At 44.8% G+C, this 19,930-nt stretch overlaps 1 protein-coding gene across 11 annotated transcripts in view; it reads right to left on the bottom strand.

Annotated features, from left to right (window-relative positions):
* Positions 1–19,930, bottom strand: part of LPP (LIM domain containing preferred translocation partner in lipoma) — a 334,675-nt gene that overhangs the window by 116,635 nt on the left and 198,110 nt on the right. For all 11 annotated transcript variants that reach the window (XM_075761264.1, XM_075761266.1, XM_075761262.1 and 8 more), the window contains one exon: positions 750–1,424. In XM_075761264.1, the coding sequence (XP_075617379.1) occupies positions 750–1,424 (675 nt within the window). The remainder of the gene's footprint in view (positions 1–749; positions 1,425–19,930) is intronic.

Below are 19,930 nucleotides of genomic sequence, written 5' to 3' on the forward strand. Positions count from 1 at the left end.
CCACCAGCAGAAGCGACACAAGCCAGCCAGGGTCAAAGTTTGGGCAGAGAAACCAGGCAGATCAGTTTAACTTTCTATTTCAAACTGGCTTCACTTTATGAGGTCCAGGCACCGGTTCAAGTCGATGGAGGCCACCCAGCATACCATCACCTGAGAGGAAAATCAGAGCTGAGCTCTGTGGGACCTCATTTCCATGTGGTTTCAGCGATAAGTGATTTTTGAACAGTGACACACCAGAGGTCAACCTCCACAATTGCTCTGAACCACAATCAAAACCAGTCCTCTGCGTACCTCCTATCTGCCTGAGGATTTGTCCAGTGAACCAAAGGTGTCCACAAGCAGACAGAGCAGAAGCTCACACCCAACCGCTCGTTTGGTCTTGGGAGGGTCCTGAAGGGAAGACCCAAGTGCAGCCACACTGTACAGAGGTATGGCCAGCGAGATCCTCGGTAACAGCATGTCAGAGGGACAAAACCTCCCTCCTGCTTGCAGGATGACACCACACCTCTGTAAATGACACCATCTCGCCCTTCACATGACACTGTCTTGCCCTTCAAGGCTGATGGTGTTTCTAAGCTCCCACAGAAGCCTCTTTTCAAACCAGACGAGAGTTCCCTATTTCCAGCTTTTAAAAAGTTGTATGGAGAGAGACCTGCCCTGAGCCCCTGAAGGCACCTTTTAACCCCCCACGCCGCCTTTCAGGGAGGGTCCCAGGGCACATTCAGCCAGCAAGCACCCATGTCTCCTACCTTTTGCTGCATTGCAGGCGGCTGTGGAGCCAGCACCGGGTCAGTGATGTAGGTTTTCTTTGTGCTGGGCGGCTGGTAGAGCCCGGGAGGAGCCTGGCCCACGGTGTTACTGGCAGGATACGCTGGCTCGGTCTTCCAGGTGCTCTGCGGCATGTAGGGCACTTCGGAGCCGTTCCTCCCGCCATATCCCCCGTAGTAGGGGTCCTGGTAGCGGCCCTGCGGAGGTGCATAGCCGTAGGTGGGCTCTGAGGGTCGGCTGGGCGGCGGGGCGTAGCCGTAGTCAGGCCCGCGGGGCTGCGGAGAGCCGTACTGAGGGGCGCCAGGCGGGCGGGCCGGTGGGGGAGCGTAGGGCTGGCTGGGGCCCAGACTGCCGTAGTGCATGGGCTGTGGGCCAGGCGGCTGGTAGTGCGGGCTGGGCTGCGCTGTCCTCACCTGGACATTGAAGGTCGGGCGGCTGGGGGTGGAGGCCGTGGCATAGGAGGCTGGCACCGGCTGCGGCTTCAGGGTGCCAACTGGAGTGACCGGGATGGGTGCTGGTTGCCCCGGGCCCTTGGTGGTGGACTTCTTGGTGGCAGTGAGGGGTGGCTGGTTGGGGATGATCATCCGTTTGTGGCCAGTGACAGGGGTGGACACGGATGGGGTGGTGGTGGCAGAGCTGCTCGAGGTTCCGGAGCCCTAAGGAGCAAGGAAAGAGAGCCGCAGCGTCAGCAGGAGGGGCCGCTCGGGCATCAGGTCGAGCAGTGAGGGGTTAAGTGGAAATGGGGTTTTACAGTAACATCTGCACAGCAACTCAAACTGCTTAGGAAAGCAGGAATGTACCTGAGACCACACGTTATAAAATGGTAATAGCAACCTTTCCCTGCTCTGACAGAACAGGGACAGTGCCACAGCAGCTGAGCAGAACTGCCGCACATGGTGTCTCCTCTCTCCTCGGGGTTTTCTCCTCCGCCTCAAAACAAACAAACTAAAAAGCGATAAACGCAAGAAAAAGGAGGACTCACTGGAGAATAATTAAGGAGAAACCTATGCATTCCTGTGAAAATGAGAGCGTTTTGAAAAGGGGAGAGAAAACGAGATTAGAGTCTCTATGGAGGCAGCAAAAGGGGATGGCCTGAAAGCAGCTCCCAGGCTGTAAGAATTAACTTGTATCAAAGCAAAATACCGAGGTGTCCCTGTCCCTGGCTCTGCTCCTAAGCGCTGCTGGTTCAAAGCCTGGAGTGACCCCAGCAAAGGCAAATGTTACATGTGGCTTGTTAAAGGGCAGAAAGGAGGCCAGGATTCCTGAGAGCTTCAGAAGTCAGCTCCCACCACGGCAGCTGTGGAACCCTGCACCGGTGCCCTTGGCACAGCAGCGCTTGGGCAGCCAGGGAAAAGGTTCACAGCGAGTGCCGCTGCTTCCTGCGATTTGGCCACCAAACGAAGATTTAGTGCAGTGACACTTTCCTAATAGGCATTGTACATCCTTCTGCCTAATGCACTTGTTTGTCTGGTTTACCTCTTATTTAAATCCCACGTCCAAAAACACCAGTGTGAAAGAACATCTTTATTAAAGAGCTAACAATGTGAAATAGTGTCTGAAGAACACTGAAGACCACCATTAAGACTTTTCACTAAATCAAAGAAGAGCAAGTTTGAATTTGTGGACTTTAGAATTAGGTAAAATTTCTTGCCCCTCTCTATTTTCCTTTATTAGGGACATGGTTTAGTGGTTGGGCTTGGCAGTGTTAGGTTAATGTTTGGACTTGATGATTTCCAACCAAAACAATTCTATGATTCTATACCTGAATTTCATGCCTTCCTGTACAGAGAGGCATTAAAGTGAAGACATGCAGTTTAACAGTATTTCTTTGCCGTTGCACTTAACATGATAGTTATATGAGCTTACATATCTCATCCAAACTTTCTGCACCGGGCTTATCTCACCCATGACCTACTTGATAACCTCACAGCAGCCCAAAGTCAGACCAGTTCAGCCCTCACCAATGGTTGTGTTCATGCTAAGGTATGTGCCACCTCCCTAAATGACCGATCCTGTATTTGTCCCCAGGTTCCTGCAGGCACCCTGACCTCTCCCTACTGCCCCATCACACTCTTGCAGGCACCACAAGCTGGGGAGAGAGCGGTGGGGGCTCGTCGGGACACCCCATGCACAAGCTCTACCCAGAGAAATCCTCTGCCTGGTCAGCAGGTGGCGGCAATAAATTGCTGCCAGTCCAACCCAGGCCAGCGGCTGCAGAGGAACTTCAACCACCCATTTCTCTGGGCCTCCAAGGGTACCAAACTGACCTGCCATAGAAGGTGGGAGAAAGGCAGACACTCCACCACTGCCCCAAACATTTGGCAACTACCACATATGAAGAAAATAAGGGAGATAAGAGCAAGCCACTCAATTTCTAGCTCACAGCCAACAAGCAAGTCTATCAAAGGAATAAGGAAGCTCTACTACCCAACTGGTAGTTCTTCCCTAGTGACATACAAATACATTTTTGCTGATGCATTGGTAAAGACCTTACTCACACCTTCAAGGCAAACCTCCCATGAGAGTAAACCTCCCATGAGGAATCACTATAAATGAGAAAGAAAACAGACAAATAAGAGCATCAATCTGTTTTGAGAGATGTAAAAGGTGTGTATGCAGAAATGGGAAATAATAAGGCAGTAAATTTCTGCTGGAGAAAAAACATCTCAATGTATTCAAACTCTGACCTTGCCAACAGATCCATGACAAGGCAGTACATAGACAGACTGAAGAGATTTTGAAACTGAGAGCAAGGAAGAGCTGAAGCGTGTCTCGGTTGTACTGTAAGGGCAGAGACAGGTTAAGGGTCAGTAGCCCTCCATTAATATTGCCCGATTCTTCTATTTCTGAAACACCTGATGAGGAGCAGGCATTCCTCCATCCCCGCTTCAGAGCTCAACTGCACCAGTGCTCATTGCTAGCAAGACAATTTGCTTTCTGTTGGAATTATTCTCCCATTTCAGCCTGGCATTTATGGCCAGGAGTGCTAGAAACTTTCCCATTTCCTCACCTATTTCATTCTTGTAAATGACAGTAGTTTGTGCACTTATTGTAATGGGATGAAAGGTCCACAACACGGCACTGTGTAATTACCATCAAAAAAGCATTTTTTTTTTCCATGTGAAGAAGGAAAAGGTAGATAATGTTTTAAAGACAATGGCCTATTGGGAGGAGGGGGAAAGCCCAACAAAAACAAAATAAATGAGTTCTATTCATCACATCTTATGTTTCTGAATGCAGATTCTGGAGGTAGGTGATGATAGACCACTAGCAAAGCTCTTGCAATGGAAGTCCATTCCATCCCAAGTACCACGGGACTTTAATCTTACATATACACTTCCATGTAACAATTCACTTGATGCCAGTCTCCTGCCTGGAATACACCTTAAGAACGAATAATAACTCCTTCCTCCAAAAAACCCTTCACTGTCTACTAACTGGCACACTGAAAGGGTCTGAGCAGCTCCCCCGTTTGACACTCCAAAGAGGATGTCTCCCCTCCTGCACTGCGAGCCCAGTGAAGGAAGGCAGCAAGCTGGAGGTGCCTGGGTCAGAGACCCAGCTCTGCCATCAACTTCACAGCAAAGGCTTGAGCTAACAAGTACCCGCTGCATTGTGGCATTCAAACCACAGGCCACCTTGAGGAGGAGGAAGTTTGCATCGGTAGGAGTCCCCAGAGGCGCCCTGCGTGACTCATTCTGAATTCCTCTGAGGGTACTGGGCAAGTATGTGATGAAAGCTGGGCTTTAGGGGGAGGAAGAGGGTGTAAGGTTAGTTAATGTGGTGTAGTAGAGAAATGGGACAGGTTAGAGGGAATTTAACACTACTGGAACACCGATGATTTACAGGGACGCAAAGAGGAACGTTGGCTGTAGCTCCTGAGAGAGGGCATAGGTGAAGTATCACCATAAATCCTCTGCCCTTTTGCCTGGGAGAGAGAAGGGTGGCCACAGTCCAGCCTTCTCTATGTCCAGCCATGCACTCAAATATCACCCCAGGCTTAAACCTCTAGATTATTAATGGATTAAGAAAAGACTTTATAAATGCACGTGAACTATGGACAAGATTCCTGCTCTGAGGACAGGCATGTGCGGAAGATGAGAAAAGGGTACTCAGATAGCATGGGGAAGAGTGATTTCAACAGATGTCTGGAAGGCACTAGGAGGATAGGAGGGATGGATGAGGCTATAAAGATGCCAGGTAGATGGAGAGGGAGTAATGAACGGAAAGCTGGAAAGGGCTACCTATATCACTGGGTACAGTCCCAGCACAACAGATGACTCTCACAAATGTTTCATCCAAACGAGTCCACAGAACTTCTACCCGTACAATGAAGTAGACTCATCTAAAAGCACATTGAACTGACAGCCCAGAAGCATGAAAACAAGTAGAAATAGGAGACAGAAAAAGGAGAAAGACAAAGAGTGGATTCATAGGAGTGCAGGCATCCCTTCCTCCAGCAGCCCCTGGACAGCTCATTTCAAAACCATATTGCATTTGCAAGTGACTATCGCAGCCAAACACGCTCTCTGACATCCTCTAAGGGCTGTTTTCAGAGGAAGACAGGCTTTCCTCTGCTCACCATGCACTAGATGAAACTGTCTGACACACTTCGCAAGTGCAAATTAGAACCACGCTACTTACCATCAACCCCTTCTTGCAAATTCATATTTGCAAAGAGAGAGTAAACTAGAAACCCCAGGTGCTGATAATGCAGAGTTGTTAAGAGAAACTAGAGTAGGAAGGAGTTAAATTCAGAACCTCATCTACCACAAGCATTATAATACAAAATCTTTTTTTTAATGGGGAAAGCACAAGAGCCTTGTTTAAACACAGATGGAAGTACCTAAATGTACTGCCTCTTCTACAAATGAATTATCCAGCAGTTCAAATAAAGGTGAACTAATACTGACAAAATCAAGTAAAACCCAATCAATGTGGGAGGAAAAAACCCCCAAAACACTTCTCCTAAAAAATGTTACCATGTGTAATCATGAGGGGAATCATTTTGCTTGGTAACTCCTGCCCTGTCTTCTTAAATGCAGTGAAAGTTTATAAACATTTGCAGGAGTTTCTTCTACCAGCCATCATAGGAGAAGTCTATGGTGTTGTGATAAACCTGTGTTGTCCTAGGGGTCTGAATGTCCTAGGGGTCTGAATGTTTGAATCTGGATTCAAACCTACCCTGGTTGGGAAACCCAAAATCCTGAGTATTTGTGAGGTTCTTCATTCTGTAGAAATTATTCACATAGATCTTCAATTCAATTCAATGTACATCTACAACTAAAAAGTCATCACAGATACTAGGGATGAAACCTGTTGTTCTACAGAAATTAGCCTATAATTCTATCTCATTTGCTGGGATTAAATCTTAAAAAGAGTACAGAATAACTACAGTCTGCAGCAGGAACACGATTCTATATGATCAGCTGGAACCTTTATGAAAAGGACTTCATTCACCTTTTATTTTGTGCATTTGTTGAGTATTTTCTATAGAATCCCTTCAGTTACTCAGTTTCACAGACTGGATCAAAAATGCCAACACAAAGTTTATCATGTTCTATTCAATTCTCCAGGCATTTTTCATAAAGGTACAGTTGAATAGCTTTAGCCCTTTAGCTGTCAAATTATCACATATAAAGATACATTACTTCACCTCAGTGGTTTTCAACCTTTATGCTCAGCAGTCCCCAAATATTTTTCAGGAGATACAAGCTCCTTTACGGAGAGAGTTAATCTAATGACAATAAACATGTTTTTTTAAGTTACCTTTCACTGAATTCTTCATAGTTACCTTAGGAGTGATCCATGGACCCCCAGGGTTTGCAGAGCACAGGTTGAGAACCACGGCTCTGGCTGGGTCTGCCTTTTTCAAGCATTTCAGGCATTATTTACTCTAGCAGAGGAATGAAACAAGACTTCTTCCTCACAAGGTGGAAGTCTGGCAACTGCTCGCAGGCTGAACCCAGGACGCAACATTCCTAGGGGGCTGCCAGTTCTCAGTGCTGGTGCAGCATCTCTCTTCCTAATTCAGCCACTCTTCTGCATGGTCCACCAACACGAGCTGGACTGAAACGCGCGCCCAGCTCAGGCACGTGCCAGCTGAAAACTCCTCAGTGCCACTCGGTGGTGGTGGCAGTTGGAGGCCTGGGTGGGAAGCCAGTGAAGGGTGGAAAATTAACTTGGCTTGTCCTGATGCCACGGATAGGCATTCACCTCAGCTAGCTGGAGGTGCTTAAAGCTCTCCCCGAGTGATGCATCTCCATGAGGTCATTTATCCCATTCTAATACTGAAGCCTAAAACAGAGGAGAAGAATCAGCCACTGGGGGAATCTACTTCACTCCGCTGAGTCTAAAAGAAGCATAGAATGAGCCAAGACAAGTCACTGAATATTTAGACAGCACAAGTTAGTGGAGACAAATTCCACAATAAGCAGGTAATTTTGATGTGACTGTAAGAAGCAGAGATACCTTTTCCCTGCGTTAAGCGCACTGCCACTCAAGCTCAGCTAGTGCTGCGTACCAAGGGGACTTCTGAGTGCCAGCAGCTCAGAGGATCAGCCAGGACCCTGCCATGCCATGCAGCCAATGCCAGACCGAGAGGCTGGGCTGCAGAGGCATTTCCAGCATATGAAGGTGGGTGATGTGGGTGGGCTGTTCTTCCCCACCTCCGTGCTGAACAGTGGCTCCCGCTGGAACTGAAGCTGCTGCCTTGCCAGGAACAGCCACTGGGCTGAGCCTCCCTCCTTCCTGACGTAGCAGATCCCAGCTCCCCCTCGATTTGGGAACGATAACCCCAAAGAAAAATCAAATACTCTGCTTTGAAACCTGCGCCTTCAGGTACCTGAAAATGCAAACAGGCATTTTACGGGGTTTCCTGATGTGCAGACACATCTGACTCCTGCTGACTTCAAATTCTGTATTTGAACGAGCTGCCTTGCTAGCGATAATGTATGCCCGGGTTTCCCTGAACATATCATCTTTTTCTGTCTGAAATAACATCTGGGTGAAAAAGAGAAATCTGGCCTTTCATTTGGGACTTGCAGATGCCTGGAGTCCTGGTCGAGCTCCAGCTGGGCTGCTGAATGTCCAGAGATCCTGAGCAGAAGCACTGCCCCCATTCAGCATACCTGATGCATTTCAATGTACACGATATTCTAGCCTTCTTTATAATGTCCAGCTAGGAGGCCAAGCACACTGAGGGCATGTCAGTCCCCTCTGTACTGCTGCTATGCAGTGCACACGGCTCAGTTGCTAACAGATTTCTTTAGGTGTCAAAATACCCTTAGAATCCGGTCCAAAATTTTGAAGTCTGCTCCAAAACCTTACAACCCTCAGCCAAAACATGTTTATAATCAGATGAAGCTTTTCTTTACAGTTTAATCATTCTCTCACTTATGTTTACAGCTGACAAGTAAATGTCACGGAGGCATGGGCTGTGCATGGATCAGCAGCCACACTCATACTTCCCAGATGTGTTTATATGAGATTCAGCTTGTTGGCTTGATCACCAGAAGGTATCAAGGTATTCGAATGAATAGCTCCTAGGCATTATACCAAAAGAAGAAGACGAGAAATCTAATAACGTGTTCATCTCTGGTTCTCAAATGAAGAGAATACCTTACAGATGCCATAAAGCGTTACAAGAACACAACTGCTGCTGAGCTTTGATCTGTTTTTCAGCTGCTACCATGGGTGGAAAAGGAGTCAACGTAGTTGTTAATGTTTCTGTTCACAACCTCTTCTGTACTCCTTGTGACGGCCCAACTTGAAACACAGGGGAGAAGAGGGTGCATGAAAGAAAAGGTGATAACAAGTTGACCTCCAATATTTTATCATGGAAAACAGCCTTTCACAATGGACGTGCACTGTTATAGACACACACCTTGGTTCAGCTTTCAGTATGGTGTCAAATGTTTTAGGCAATCTGGGTTTCCACTTTCCAACACTCCATTAATTCCAAAGAGCCTGAACACATCTGAAACGTTTGGGCTCCAAAACACAGTAATGTTATGCCAGGGAAGAATTTTGCTTTTCCTTCTTGGTTTCATGTTTACTTTTTAATTTGTTTACCCCAATACTATCACTACAATGACTACTATGAGCTTTTTTTATTCATTTTCCCCTTTCTGATGAGTGATCATCTGGTATTTATGAGAAGGACTATGAGAGAGACCAGTTTTAAAAGATGTGCAAAAAATTGACCTAAATACTTCTAGCTCTGGTGGACAGTCAAGGGCCATAATTTTAGCTTAATTCATTGAAAGGGCTAGTTATGATTAAAACTCTCCTATTTAAGCAATTCCACTTGACCAGTTCAAATGCAATAGCAACTTCATCTACAAGAACATCGGCTACGAGCACAAGAAATATCTTTGTCAAAAAGCTACAGAAGATGCCAGTCATGAGAAGTTAAATGTTTTCTGAACTCGTCTCGGGATATTTCTGTAATTTCCCACTCTCATCACTAAAATGACAAATTTGCACCAATCTGGACCTCAGGAACATGCAACGGCAGCCCCCTGTACTGGCTGAATCGGTGGCGCATCAACTCAGCAATAAGTTACGTAAGGAGCTGTGCACCACAGCCCTTTGGTTACCTCAAAACACAGAACTACTGAATACAATCTCGGAACAGAAGACCACAAAAAGGGCAGAGCGGTACCATGTGAAGACAAGTCACTATGTGCATGGAGCAGTGAAACCGAGATCCTAAAGAAGTACCTTCTCTAAAGCTTAGCAACACAGGAATGTCCAAAGCATTTCCATCCAGCAAACTGGGCCCTTCTAATGGGCCGAACAAGTCTCCCTGTTTAATTTAGGCAAAATGTTGCCCTGCCTGACAATGGGGAAGCCCCCACCCCTCTATAAATAAGAACTTTGGGTAAGCAAAGTATTTTTATGACTTTTGCTATTACTAAGCTAGTGAAGCTTGAAGTATCATAATTAGACGATCCACAGACTTAAAAACGTTTTTTCTTCCTTTATAACTTGCTATTTGCAATGGAAAAGAAACTCATGTGCATGATAAATACGGGCAGGTCGGAGGTTTACACAGATTATGCCGCTGTCCATGTATGTGTATCATGATTATTAAAAATGGATTAAAAAGGTATAACAGAAGATGCATGAGGGGAATGGATGTGAACCTGTGATTGACAGGACAAAATACACGTATTCATGACGTCTTCTGGAGAAGTCTTCTACAATTTATATGGAAAAGTTATCATTTTCTATTGTGTGTTGAACAATGGATTTCAAGAACACTCCAAAAACCTTTAATGCTTCTCATTTCCTACTAAATTGCAAAGGAGTTTTAGAGCGTTTATTGAGTATGCAAGCTTTCTTCCTTTATTAATTCTAGACAACATTAGAAGAGTGCATATGCACACATAAAATTATATGAAATACATATGCACTCAGACACTATTTAGTTTACTTTGCGTTACTTGTTATTTGTTTACAATTCCATTTATTTGCTGCATTGCTTGCATTTATAACCTATTTATCTTTTCAAATTCCAAAACTCTATTAAACCAGATTTAAAAAATTATCCTACCACAGGGCATAAACATTTTTGAATGTTAGTACTGTCTCTATTTCCTGTGAAAACCATGTGTTTTTATTCTTTTCTTCCTCACATTTTAAAGCCTGCGCAAATAGTAGTACAGAAGAGCAGAAGCATCAGCGAACAATTCCGTGTTCATACAACATCTGCTGCTTTCTTATGGTTCACTTGAGGTCCAGAACCCACTGTCATCCGCCAATATTTTTAGTGGGCTACAAAATGATTCAAGTTAGTAACTTGAGTGGTTAGCAGCAGAGAAAAACTATACAGCTTCTCCAAAAAAATAACAGCTCGACCAAAAAAACCCATAAAAGATCGGCAGATGTGACAGAGAGGTTATTTTCCTATTAGGTCCAATGTACACCTTTCCAAAAGGCTGACGAGCTCCAACAACAGGTCAAATTTAACTGTTTTCCCAGATGGCTCCTTCTGGGAAGTGGAGTGGAACGTTCCCTCGTTTATCCGTCTGCCTGGGTTATCACCGCTGCCCGAAATACCTTAGTCTTTCCACAATATTGCAGGCTCCAAGTACAATGCTGAGAAATCTGATTATAAAGGTTTTCTTTCACGTGCTATGCCTTGTTAAATTATTCTATAGGTATATAAATACATACACCAAGATAAATAGAATTTACCCACTGCTACATGTCTAGTCAAAACACCGGGGCAGTACTGTAACAAGTCAGGAAAGCGAAAGAGAGAACATTAATTTATAGCACAAGAAAAAATGCCATCTGTGCCACAGAAATACTTTTAGTATAAAACGATACAGAAAGTTAGAATATTTTTAAATTGAAGTATTAACTCAGAATAATCACTGCTTCCTCACTATTTTCCTCTCTTCATAGAGAAGACATAATTACATTAAATGTATGGTTAATAAAGTGTTTACTCAAAAGACACATTGATAAAAATTTAGAATCATAACAGTATCACTCTAAAAAGCCTGTGTAAAGCAACGTAAAATCCATTGCCTCACCAGGCTTGGTTCTGTTGCAAATGGCATTATAAATTAATCCAGTTTTCCTAAATATGCCTTGAGGAAACAAAACCACAAATAGCCATTGTAAGTTTTAATATAAAAAACACAAAAAAACAGAGAACAAAAAAATCTTCTCTTCATTCTTAACTGGAATGCAAGAGTTGTGTTTCTGTTTGTTTTAATGACTGATATTGCTGAATAGGTTACAGACTTAGTCCAAAACCATCAAATTTTTTGATGCAGCTTAGTCCCCCATACTAGTTCAACACCAGGTTTTCTCCTCTGCCACACTCCTCTCAGATCAGCAGTTTTAGGAAAAAAAAAAAAGAAAAAGAAAAAAAAAAGGTTGCTAAACCTCATCAACAGCGACCTAATGAGCCCGATTAAGTTATGATTTATAATTTTTCTCACTTACACTGTTCTTAGACAAAAATAACATCCCCAGACATTTGCTCCATGGCTGCTGATTGGGTTAAGGTTATCACAGCCGCAGCTGAGAACCAGAACATTCTTCAATACCCCTTGCTGCCTGAGTTACATTTTTAAAATGTGCCTTATATCAAGCCAGATTCTGATCTCAGTGACACCAGTGCCAGCTTAAGCACATCTGTTGACTCCAGCAGATTCACTCCAAATACGCTGGATTGCAGATCGGGATTTGGCCTACTACAGCCTCTGAATTTGGAGAGTTTTCCTCCCCGCTGGGAACACAGCGGAGGTTTCTATGCAAATTATAACGAATCCTATGGATATAACCTCCTCCAGGTAATGATCGTCTAGCTTTGCTTAAAACTCAACATGTAAGGAGATCTTGGCAATTCGTACTGCTGCAAACTGAACGAAAGCAAATGAAATGTATAATCGGGGCTAAATATAACCTGCATCGGACTAAACCTCAGCACCTCCAAGCACCCAGCTCGGCACGTAACGGCAGCATCGACCAGCCCGGCCCTCAGGCCAGCTCTGCATCCTGACCTGTGCGCCCGTCCACAAACACTTTCGCATTAGGAATTAAAACCAAGCATGCTAATTCAAAACAAACAGACATATCCTCCCTCTCTCCTCACTTCTTTCCTTGTGGTGGATGTATAAATGCATACTGATGGCTACTGGGATTTATAGCCTGATTTTGACATTTTTAACTTCAGACTTTGAAACAGTGACTTTGTAGCCCTGGGGCAGGAGTGCTAAATGCTAAAAACTTTGGGACTAAGAGTATTAATTTAGTCCTTCTGAGCAGCTTGGCTTCAACAATGTTCTAACAAGGGCTCAACGCTCTCCAAAACTCAGCAGTGGACGCCCAAAAACTGCAAGGAATTTTGGATCCAAAACAGAGTTTCGTGGCTTTCGTTCTTGTTTGTCACAGGTCAAATTAAGCTCCAGACCTGAACTCGAGGGGAGTGGGGAAAATTTAGGTCTGGGTCTGAAGTTACAGCGGGATTAAATCATATTTAATTTCTAGCTTGCAATGCATCTTTTTTTTTTCTTTTTGCGGTTCATGATGCATTTTTATTTTAAAAAAAGTAAAAATTATGCACAGAGCAAGCATCCTGGCATCACAAGTCATCAATAAATCTCTTTTCCATAACAACCCACAAGAATTCACTGCAGGACCCAATTGTTAAAACACAAAGCAATGACATTCTATAAGCTTTCAGAAGCATCATTCTAGCCCTTGTGGACTCGCTGAATTCTCTAAATGAGTCACTGGCCTCTCAACGGAATTGTCAAAACTTAGGTTAAGCCAGGTTAATTCCCTCCCCCCTTTAATTTAGAAGTCCAGCTGCAGCGCGTGGCTTTCCAGTGAAAAGATCTAAATGCAGAGCCCATTCACCCCGAACAGGAAATCTCATGGGGCCCAAAACTCACCTTTTCCTAAAAGCTTGAGATAAGCCACACTAATGGGAAATAAATGTGATTTCCAGAGCCTCATGGGCCATATGATGTAAAAATCAATATTCCTCTTACCTGGCACAAATCATTTTCTGCTGAAGGCCAAAGGCCCACAGTTGAAGCTATTATGGTTGGGGAGGGGAAAGGGCAGCTGTAAGAAACAGGGGATGAGGAGAACAGACACTTTAACCAGAGCAGGGACAAGGGAGATGCCAAAAACAACCCTTCAAACCAAAGCAAGCAAGCAGATGTGGCATTTGAGGTTGGGCTCAGTTGGACTCCCTCAGCTAGGTGGGACATGGAGAGGCATCCCCTCTGCCCTGCACGCTCTCCTCGGTGGGAGGTGAGATGATGGGTACTCATTCTCTCCGTCCAAGACTACTTGTGACAACTATGGCTTGCAGCACGGCGTCCCGCTTTAGCTACCTCACCTCTAACCCACCACACAGTACCAGCTACACTGGAACCCCACAAAAGAAAGTTTCTGCTGGGCAGACGCAGCATACCTTACTCTTCGTAAAGGGATAAACTATGCTGAAAGTAGCTCAAGTTTTTTACCCCCACCTCTACTCTGCTGGCGGACCCATTTGAAAACATTATTGCCTAGTTTGTTAGAAAAAACACTGAAATTTCCAGGCTAAATATTTCATGTCCAGTTTCTCCTTAGGAACGTGTACAACAAAAATCACAGCAGATCACGCTGTTGATTTCAATGGTCTATACGAATTTGGTTGAAACTGGTAAACTCTCTTTAACCTTCCAACACCACTACAGTTTTCACCACTCAGAATATATCTTAACAAGGAAAGATTTTTGCCTCAGCTGTAATTAATTCTCTTTTTAATAATAAAAGAAAAACCTACCAGCAATTTGTTTTGAAAAAGGAAAAGACAGAAAAGGAAAAAAGGAAAACAAGGAAAAAACAAAAAAGGAAAAAAAGAAGGAAAAGAAAAGAAAGAGTTTATCCTACTATTACTGCAGAGAAATACTGAATTGAGGATTTAATTGAGGTTTTTTTAAAGACAAAATACAAATTATTTTAAACTGATCCCATTATATTTTTAACAGCTGGAATTGGTAATGCTGAACTCAGCCAAAATTCTACTGTATTTAGTTTTGTATCTATCAAAGTCCACACGACTTCTCCATGAGACACAGATAGATATATAGGCTGATATACACATAGATACATACATAAAAAGAAAAAGGAAAAATATCATTAGGAAAGGGAACATTTTCTTGTCTGTTCTTTCAGTATGATTTTTTTTCATTTCAATTTCTACCTTTTATTTCCTATAAGTAGAAACAGATTTTTCTCTGTTTCAAAAAATTCTTAAACAGAAAACCTCCTTTGACAGTTTCAGCAGCAGATTAATCACTTTTGCAACCCACAAAAAAAAAAAGTTTTCTGGAAAGCATAACTGTCTGTAAATGTAAATGACAGAATTACTCTCTCTTATGCTAAGACGCCTACACATTCTCTCACTTCCATGACTCAGCACCAGATAAAAGCTTGCAAGATAATAAGCAGCAGACTTGCCTTTAGAACAATAAAAATGGTGAAAAACAACTCTTGTGTTGTCCCCCCCAAATAAAAAGAAATCACTATGGTGTTAAACCAAATTCTGCCAGTGTATTCCCCTCCCACTGGAATAGAACACAAATATCCCAAGGACTTCAGAGAGGAGAAGGATCAGGCTCAAGCAGCATCAAAATCAAAACACATGCAAACATGAAAGACTTTTCTTTTTCTCCAAATGAGCAAGAACGGGTCTGTTTCAACAAAGAGGAATTTTATTACTGTTCATCCCCTGCCTTGCTCTAATTTGGTAGACAAATGAGTTGAAATTTTGCTCACCTATAATGAAAATTTCCAGGCACTCTAAGGCAACACACTCATGCCAAAAATCACAGAAACCTGTGGGGAAGGGAGGGGAATTTCGGTGGGACTTTCCCTCCTGCACTGTGGTCGTTGTCTGACTCGATCTCGTTAGAGCCAGCATAACTTCTCCTTCAGCAAACCAAGTCAGTGGCAGACCCTTCAGACCAAAATATGACTCTTATTTTGGAAAAATCTTTGGAAAAAAATGCTGAAAAGGAGGGGCTCAGACCTCAGCTAGGCCTTTATGATGCCCCCGAAATGAACAGGCATGGTCTCGATGCCAAAATATTACCAGTCAGCTTGCAAACACTAGTGGAACAGAGACCATACACTCATCAGCCCCAGCACACAGGTTAAGTAAACAAAGCATGGTAATTAAGAGAGGGCAGATTATTTACTTATTAAGCAGAGATGCTGTGGAGGAAAAGGGTGACTTCCCAAGCCCTGGTACAGTCCAGAATCCCTCTGAGTGATGGACATTTCTGCTAGGAGCTTCTATCACCTCAGGTGCTGAGTGGGTCACCATGAGCCTGTGTCTCTTGGAGGCAGCTCACTCTACCAGGAGCTGGAAATTATCTAGTAAATAAAGCACCAAAATGCTGCCCGTGCCCATCACCTCTGAAGGAAGCAGAGTCCAGCCAAGGAGTACCACAGCCCCTCCTGAACACGCTGCTACTGGCAGCTTTTACATTTTTTTATGCTGGAAATTGTAAATTAATGGTATTAGCCATTAAAGTTTAAATTTAAAGGAAAGCCCCAGGGTAAGACTCTTTCAAGGCAGCAGCCCCGTTAGGTCCTTCATCTCTCTGCTGCGAGGATTAATGTCCTGTACAACCCACAGAAATGCAGCCAGCTCGTGCGACAGCATCCAGGGCCGTGGGTGTGGGACTTCTCGACAGAGGGATGCTTTGAACTGAGCCAGAGGTAGAATCAAACGCTTCCAAATACCTTCATTAATAAAGTGCACCTGCTCCAGGAGGAGACTGGTGAGCAGAGCCGACATCTCAGCATGGTGCTGGCAGGGCTGCGCCTGGAGCACGCGTGGGTCCCATGCAGACCGAGGTGCGAGCAGGAGCATCCCCATCCCGGCTGCTCCCCACCACACCGTAGGGAGCACTGAGCAAACGGAGCAGCGTCTGGATGCTCTGGCTCAGCCGGACAGCTGGCTGCCAGGCGGGTGAAGCATTGCCACTGACAAATCCAGTGCCCCTCATCTTTATAGAGCAATGGCTTGAAATTTTGCGCAGGGTCCTCCGAGAGCTGGATACTTCCCAAAGAGAGCAACCAGGGCTGGGAGAGGCACGGGGAGAGGGCTCCCATGTACCCAAACACCATCCCTTTTCCCCAGCATTCCCAGGGAAAAGCCCTGTAAGCGCTAGATGAGAATTTGCAGGCCCAGAAAAATGACAGCACTGGCCCGTTTGCATTTGTGTCTCAAAACCATGCACTTATCCACGTCCAAATCCTACTCAAAGCAGGTGTAGCTCCAGTGGTTTCTGTGCAGCCACATCTGCTCACACTTCAGGGCAAATGCCAAACTATTTATTGGTACTTAAAATTTATTGCATTTTTAGTCCTCCATCCCAAAACTGCTTTTGTTCTAAAATTCCTTTTAAATCCTTCTATGCCGACTGTATAAATCAAACCTGACAATTAAAATAGTAAATTGTTCAGAACCTCAGAGTTTCCACCTGAGGATCTCCAAATACTTTTGGAACTTAAACACACTTAATCACTCCCATGCCTATGGCAAAAAGAAGAAAAAAAAAATAAAGCACCCTTTTTCATTTTCTTTTCACAGATGAAAAACTGAAGTCCTGGGAGCCCAAAACAGCCTGCTAGGAAGCCGCTTGCCCCAAAGACTGCTTATCCAGTAAATCAGAGGTCGAGCTGGGAAGGGAAGCCAGGAGTTTCAGCAACTCTCAGTCCTCTTGTTCTCACCACTTCATCAAACAACAGGCACAGCTATGCGATCATGCAGTTGTCAGTGTTTTCCCTCAAGGGGGCTGGACAGAAGATGCTGAAAGCATTTGATTCACTTGGTATTAAACACTAGCACTGAATGTTATTGTTCAATGCTGAAAATTCAGACATAAATAACTGGCTTGTTTTGAATGAGTAAAAGGATGTCTGTGTTTGCAAGAAACTCACAAGAGGGAGTAAAGAACCAGGGTGTTCCTTTTCTTTTATTATTACCCTTTTTATTTCTTTTGTAGCAGTGTCTGGAAATAAACCATCAGAGAGAGGAGCTGCTCCCGCTACTGCTGTGGCAGATGGCAAGCAGGGCTCAAGACCGGGGCTCTGCTTCGGCAGGGCTGCGTGGGGAATTCTGCAGCAGGAAGAAACAAGGCGAAATGTGCAGGCTGCCGTCTGCATTCAGATAAAGCACTGTCTGTTGCTAGCAGCACAAGTTGTTCTGAAAACAAGAGTCAATCATCTGTAGCCTTATTTCTGTACATTTCCTGCAGGGGTCTCATGAAATAAATGAGAATAAATGTAAGGGCGAGAGTTCCTATTAGGAGCAGCCTCGTCAGCATCACCCAGCCAAGCATTTACGTCATCAGCATGCTAATTTAATCAGACCTGAGCAGTGATGCTATAAATGGATTACCATCCCAGCTAGTGTGGTTACCGAGGTAACTCAGCCCTTTGTGCCACAGATACAATCGGCTTAATGATAATAAAAACCTCAGCACAAATGAAACAGAAGGAAAAGCCTGACAGGGCTGACGCATACACGACCCTTTCTCTCCTCTTCCCCCTCCCCTTTCCCAACCTCAGCCGCTTACTGCAATAAAATTAAGTGCTGCTGTGATCTGTATGCACAGCATTCCCATAGGGAGCACGCAAGTAAATAGTACCCACGGAAATAATTAATATAGGCCAACAACTAATGCCGTCAGCACTACTTAGTCATTCCACCAACCCCGAATGGGAGAGGGACACACAGACAAGACACCGCATGGGCAGACTCCAAAGAGCCTGTAAAGGGCTTCAGAGAAGTAGTCGCTCACCCCCGTGCAGCATTAATTATACCAATGGAGTTCTTGGGCCAGGAGCTGACTGTAACAGCAAGCTTAGTCACTGCCCACCCCTGCCAGGAGGGGGGCATTTCCACATCATCCCCTGCTCATCCAAAACTGAAGGTGACCTAAGAGTGGGCAGCTCAAAGGCCAGGGAGAAACTCAACTGCAACGTCACCAATCCAGACGCGGAGGGGAGCGGGTCCTTTGTGGGGAGGGCTGAAATGGGGCTCTGGGCTTTCCTGCATTCAGAACCAGCAGCCTACCCACCTCCCAGCTTAGCCTGGGACAGGACATCCCCTGCAAAGCACTAGCCTCGATGGGCTAAAAGGGAGTGATATCCCTGCCTTAAAATGGGCAGAAGATCACACTCTTCAGGTCCTCTAGCTCTTTGCCCGACAGCGCAAAGCTCCCTGTGGATGCCGAATGCCACACATTTTCCTACTCAGATCCCAAAGACCAAATTTCCCACAGCTTTCAAGATTTGATTTTGTTTTCCTCCTACCCAAAATCTCAGCACCTATGAGCTCAAATACCAGCATCTAAGTGCCCAGCTGCCAGACCAGTTCAGGCATTTCACCTGCCCTTACTGCAAGTCATCAACTCCTCACCTACCAGTGCTTCATCTGAAAGCACCAAACATTGCAACCGGAGCAGGAGTGCGTACCGTAACCTCGGACTCGTCAGGCTCTTGGTGGGTATTGCTCCAGTCTAGGCAGGATCTTAAGGGATTAGCATGAGACCAATAAATTTTGACGGATTCACCAGGAGTACAATGAATTTGCCATTGCCTGTCACATAAACACACGCATCAATCTTGTTGCTTTGTAAATGCCAAAACGCAGCTCACACAGCCTCTGGAAAAATTCCACAGAGACTTCCCAACATTTACAACTGGACATGTACAGAAATGGCTTTGCCCTTGCCTTTGTTTCACAGATCCAAGCTCTGCGTGTGCTGGTGGTGGGCTTGTGTGAGAGCAGCTCATTCCACCTATGGAAGACCATCTCAGCAAGTCAACCCAGCACTTTTTAACTGAGCAGAGGTACCCAAGTGTCTGGACCCAAAACAAGCATTAGTGAGATCAGCTCTTCCAGAAGAGGAAGCCCTTTCTGAAGTGGCAGAACACCAGCAAAGCCAAAACAGCCTCCGCGCACTGTTGCATGTCCCTGCAATGAGCAATAATAGCAGATTTGTCTATAGAATAGACACATTCAGGCTCATCTCTTGGGAAATCTCACTAAATACTTTCTCACTCCTCCACCACGCAGAAGAGCACCAGTCCTCCAGGGAAATTTATTACATACTTCTAGAGAAATAGTTAAATAGTTCCTTTAGAAGCCCTTTTAGATCAGATTAGAGGAGTACACTTTTCCCTGGAAGGGAGAGAATCCTATGCAAATGACACCAAATTATTATGAAAAGTTACGCTCTTGGCTGGAAACATCTGACTGGCTGAAAGCAGAGAGTTGTGTGTCCTGATCTAAGCATGCCCTCACGGCAGCCAGGCAGGTGAGCCGAGGATAACCCCAGGAAAGGAGGTGGGGGGATAAAAATCCTCAAACCAAAAGGCAGACGGCAGAACGCCAGAATGCACAGCTCTGGAAATGGCGCGACTGTTGATGTGAAAAGGAAGCCACCACCTTTGCTTCAGTTTAAAAGTCATCGTGACAGCTTGAGAGATTGTAACATTTAAGTGACACAGCGACAGCTTGATCCAGTCCAACAATCGCAATTCGCAGACATGCTCTAAACACAAACCCTGCTTCCCTGGGTGCTAAAGCAGCTGCTCGCTGAGGAAAGGCACGTATCAA

This window comes from Balearica regulorum, chromosome 9, assembly GCF_011004875.1.
Source record: "Balearica regulorum gibbericeps isolate bBalReg1 chromosome 9, bBalReg1.pri, whole genome shotgun sequence".
NCBI lineage: Eukaryota > Metazoa > Chordata > Aves > Gruiformes > Gruidae > Balearica > Balearica regulorum.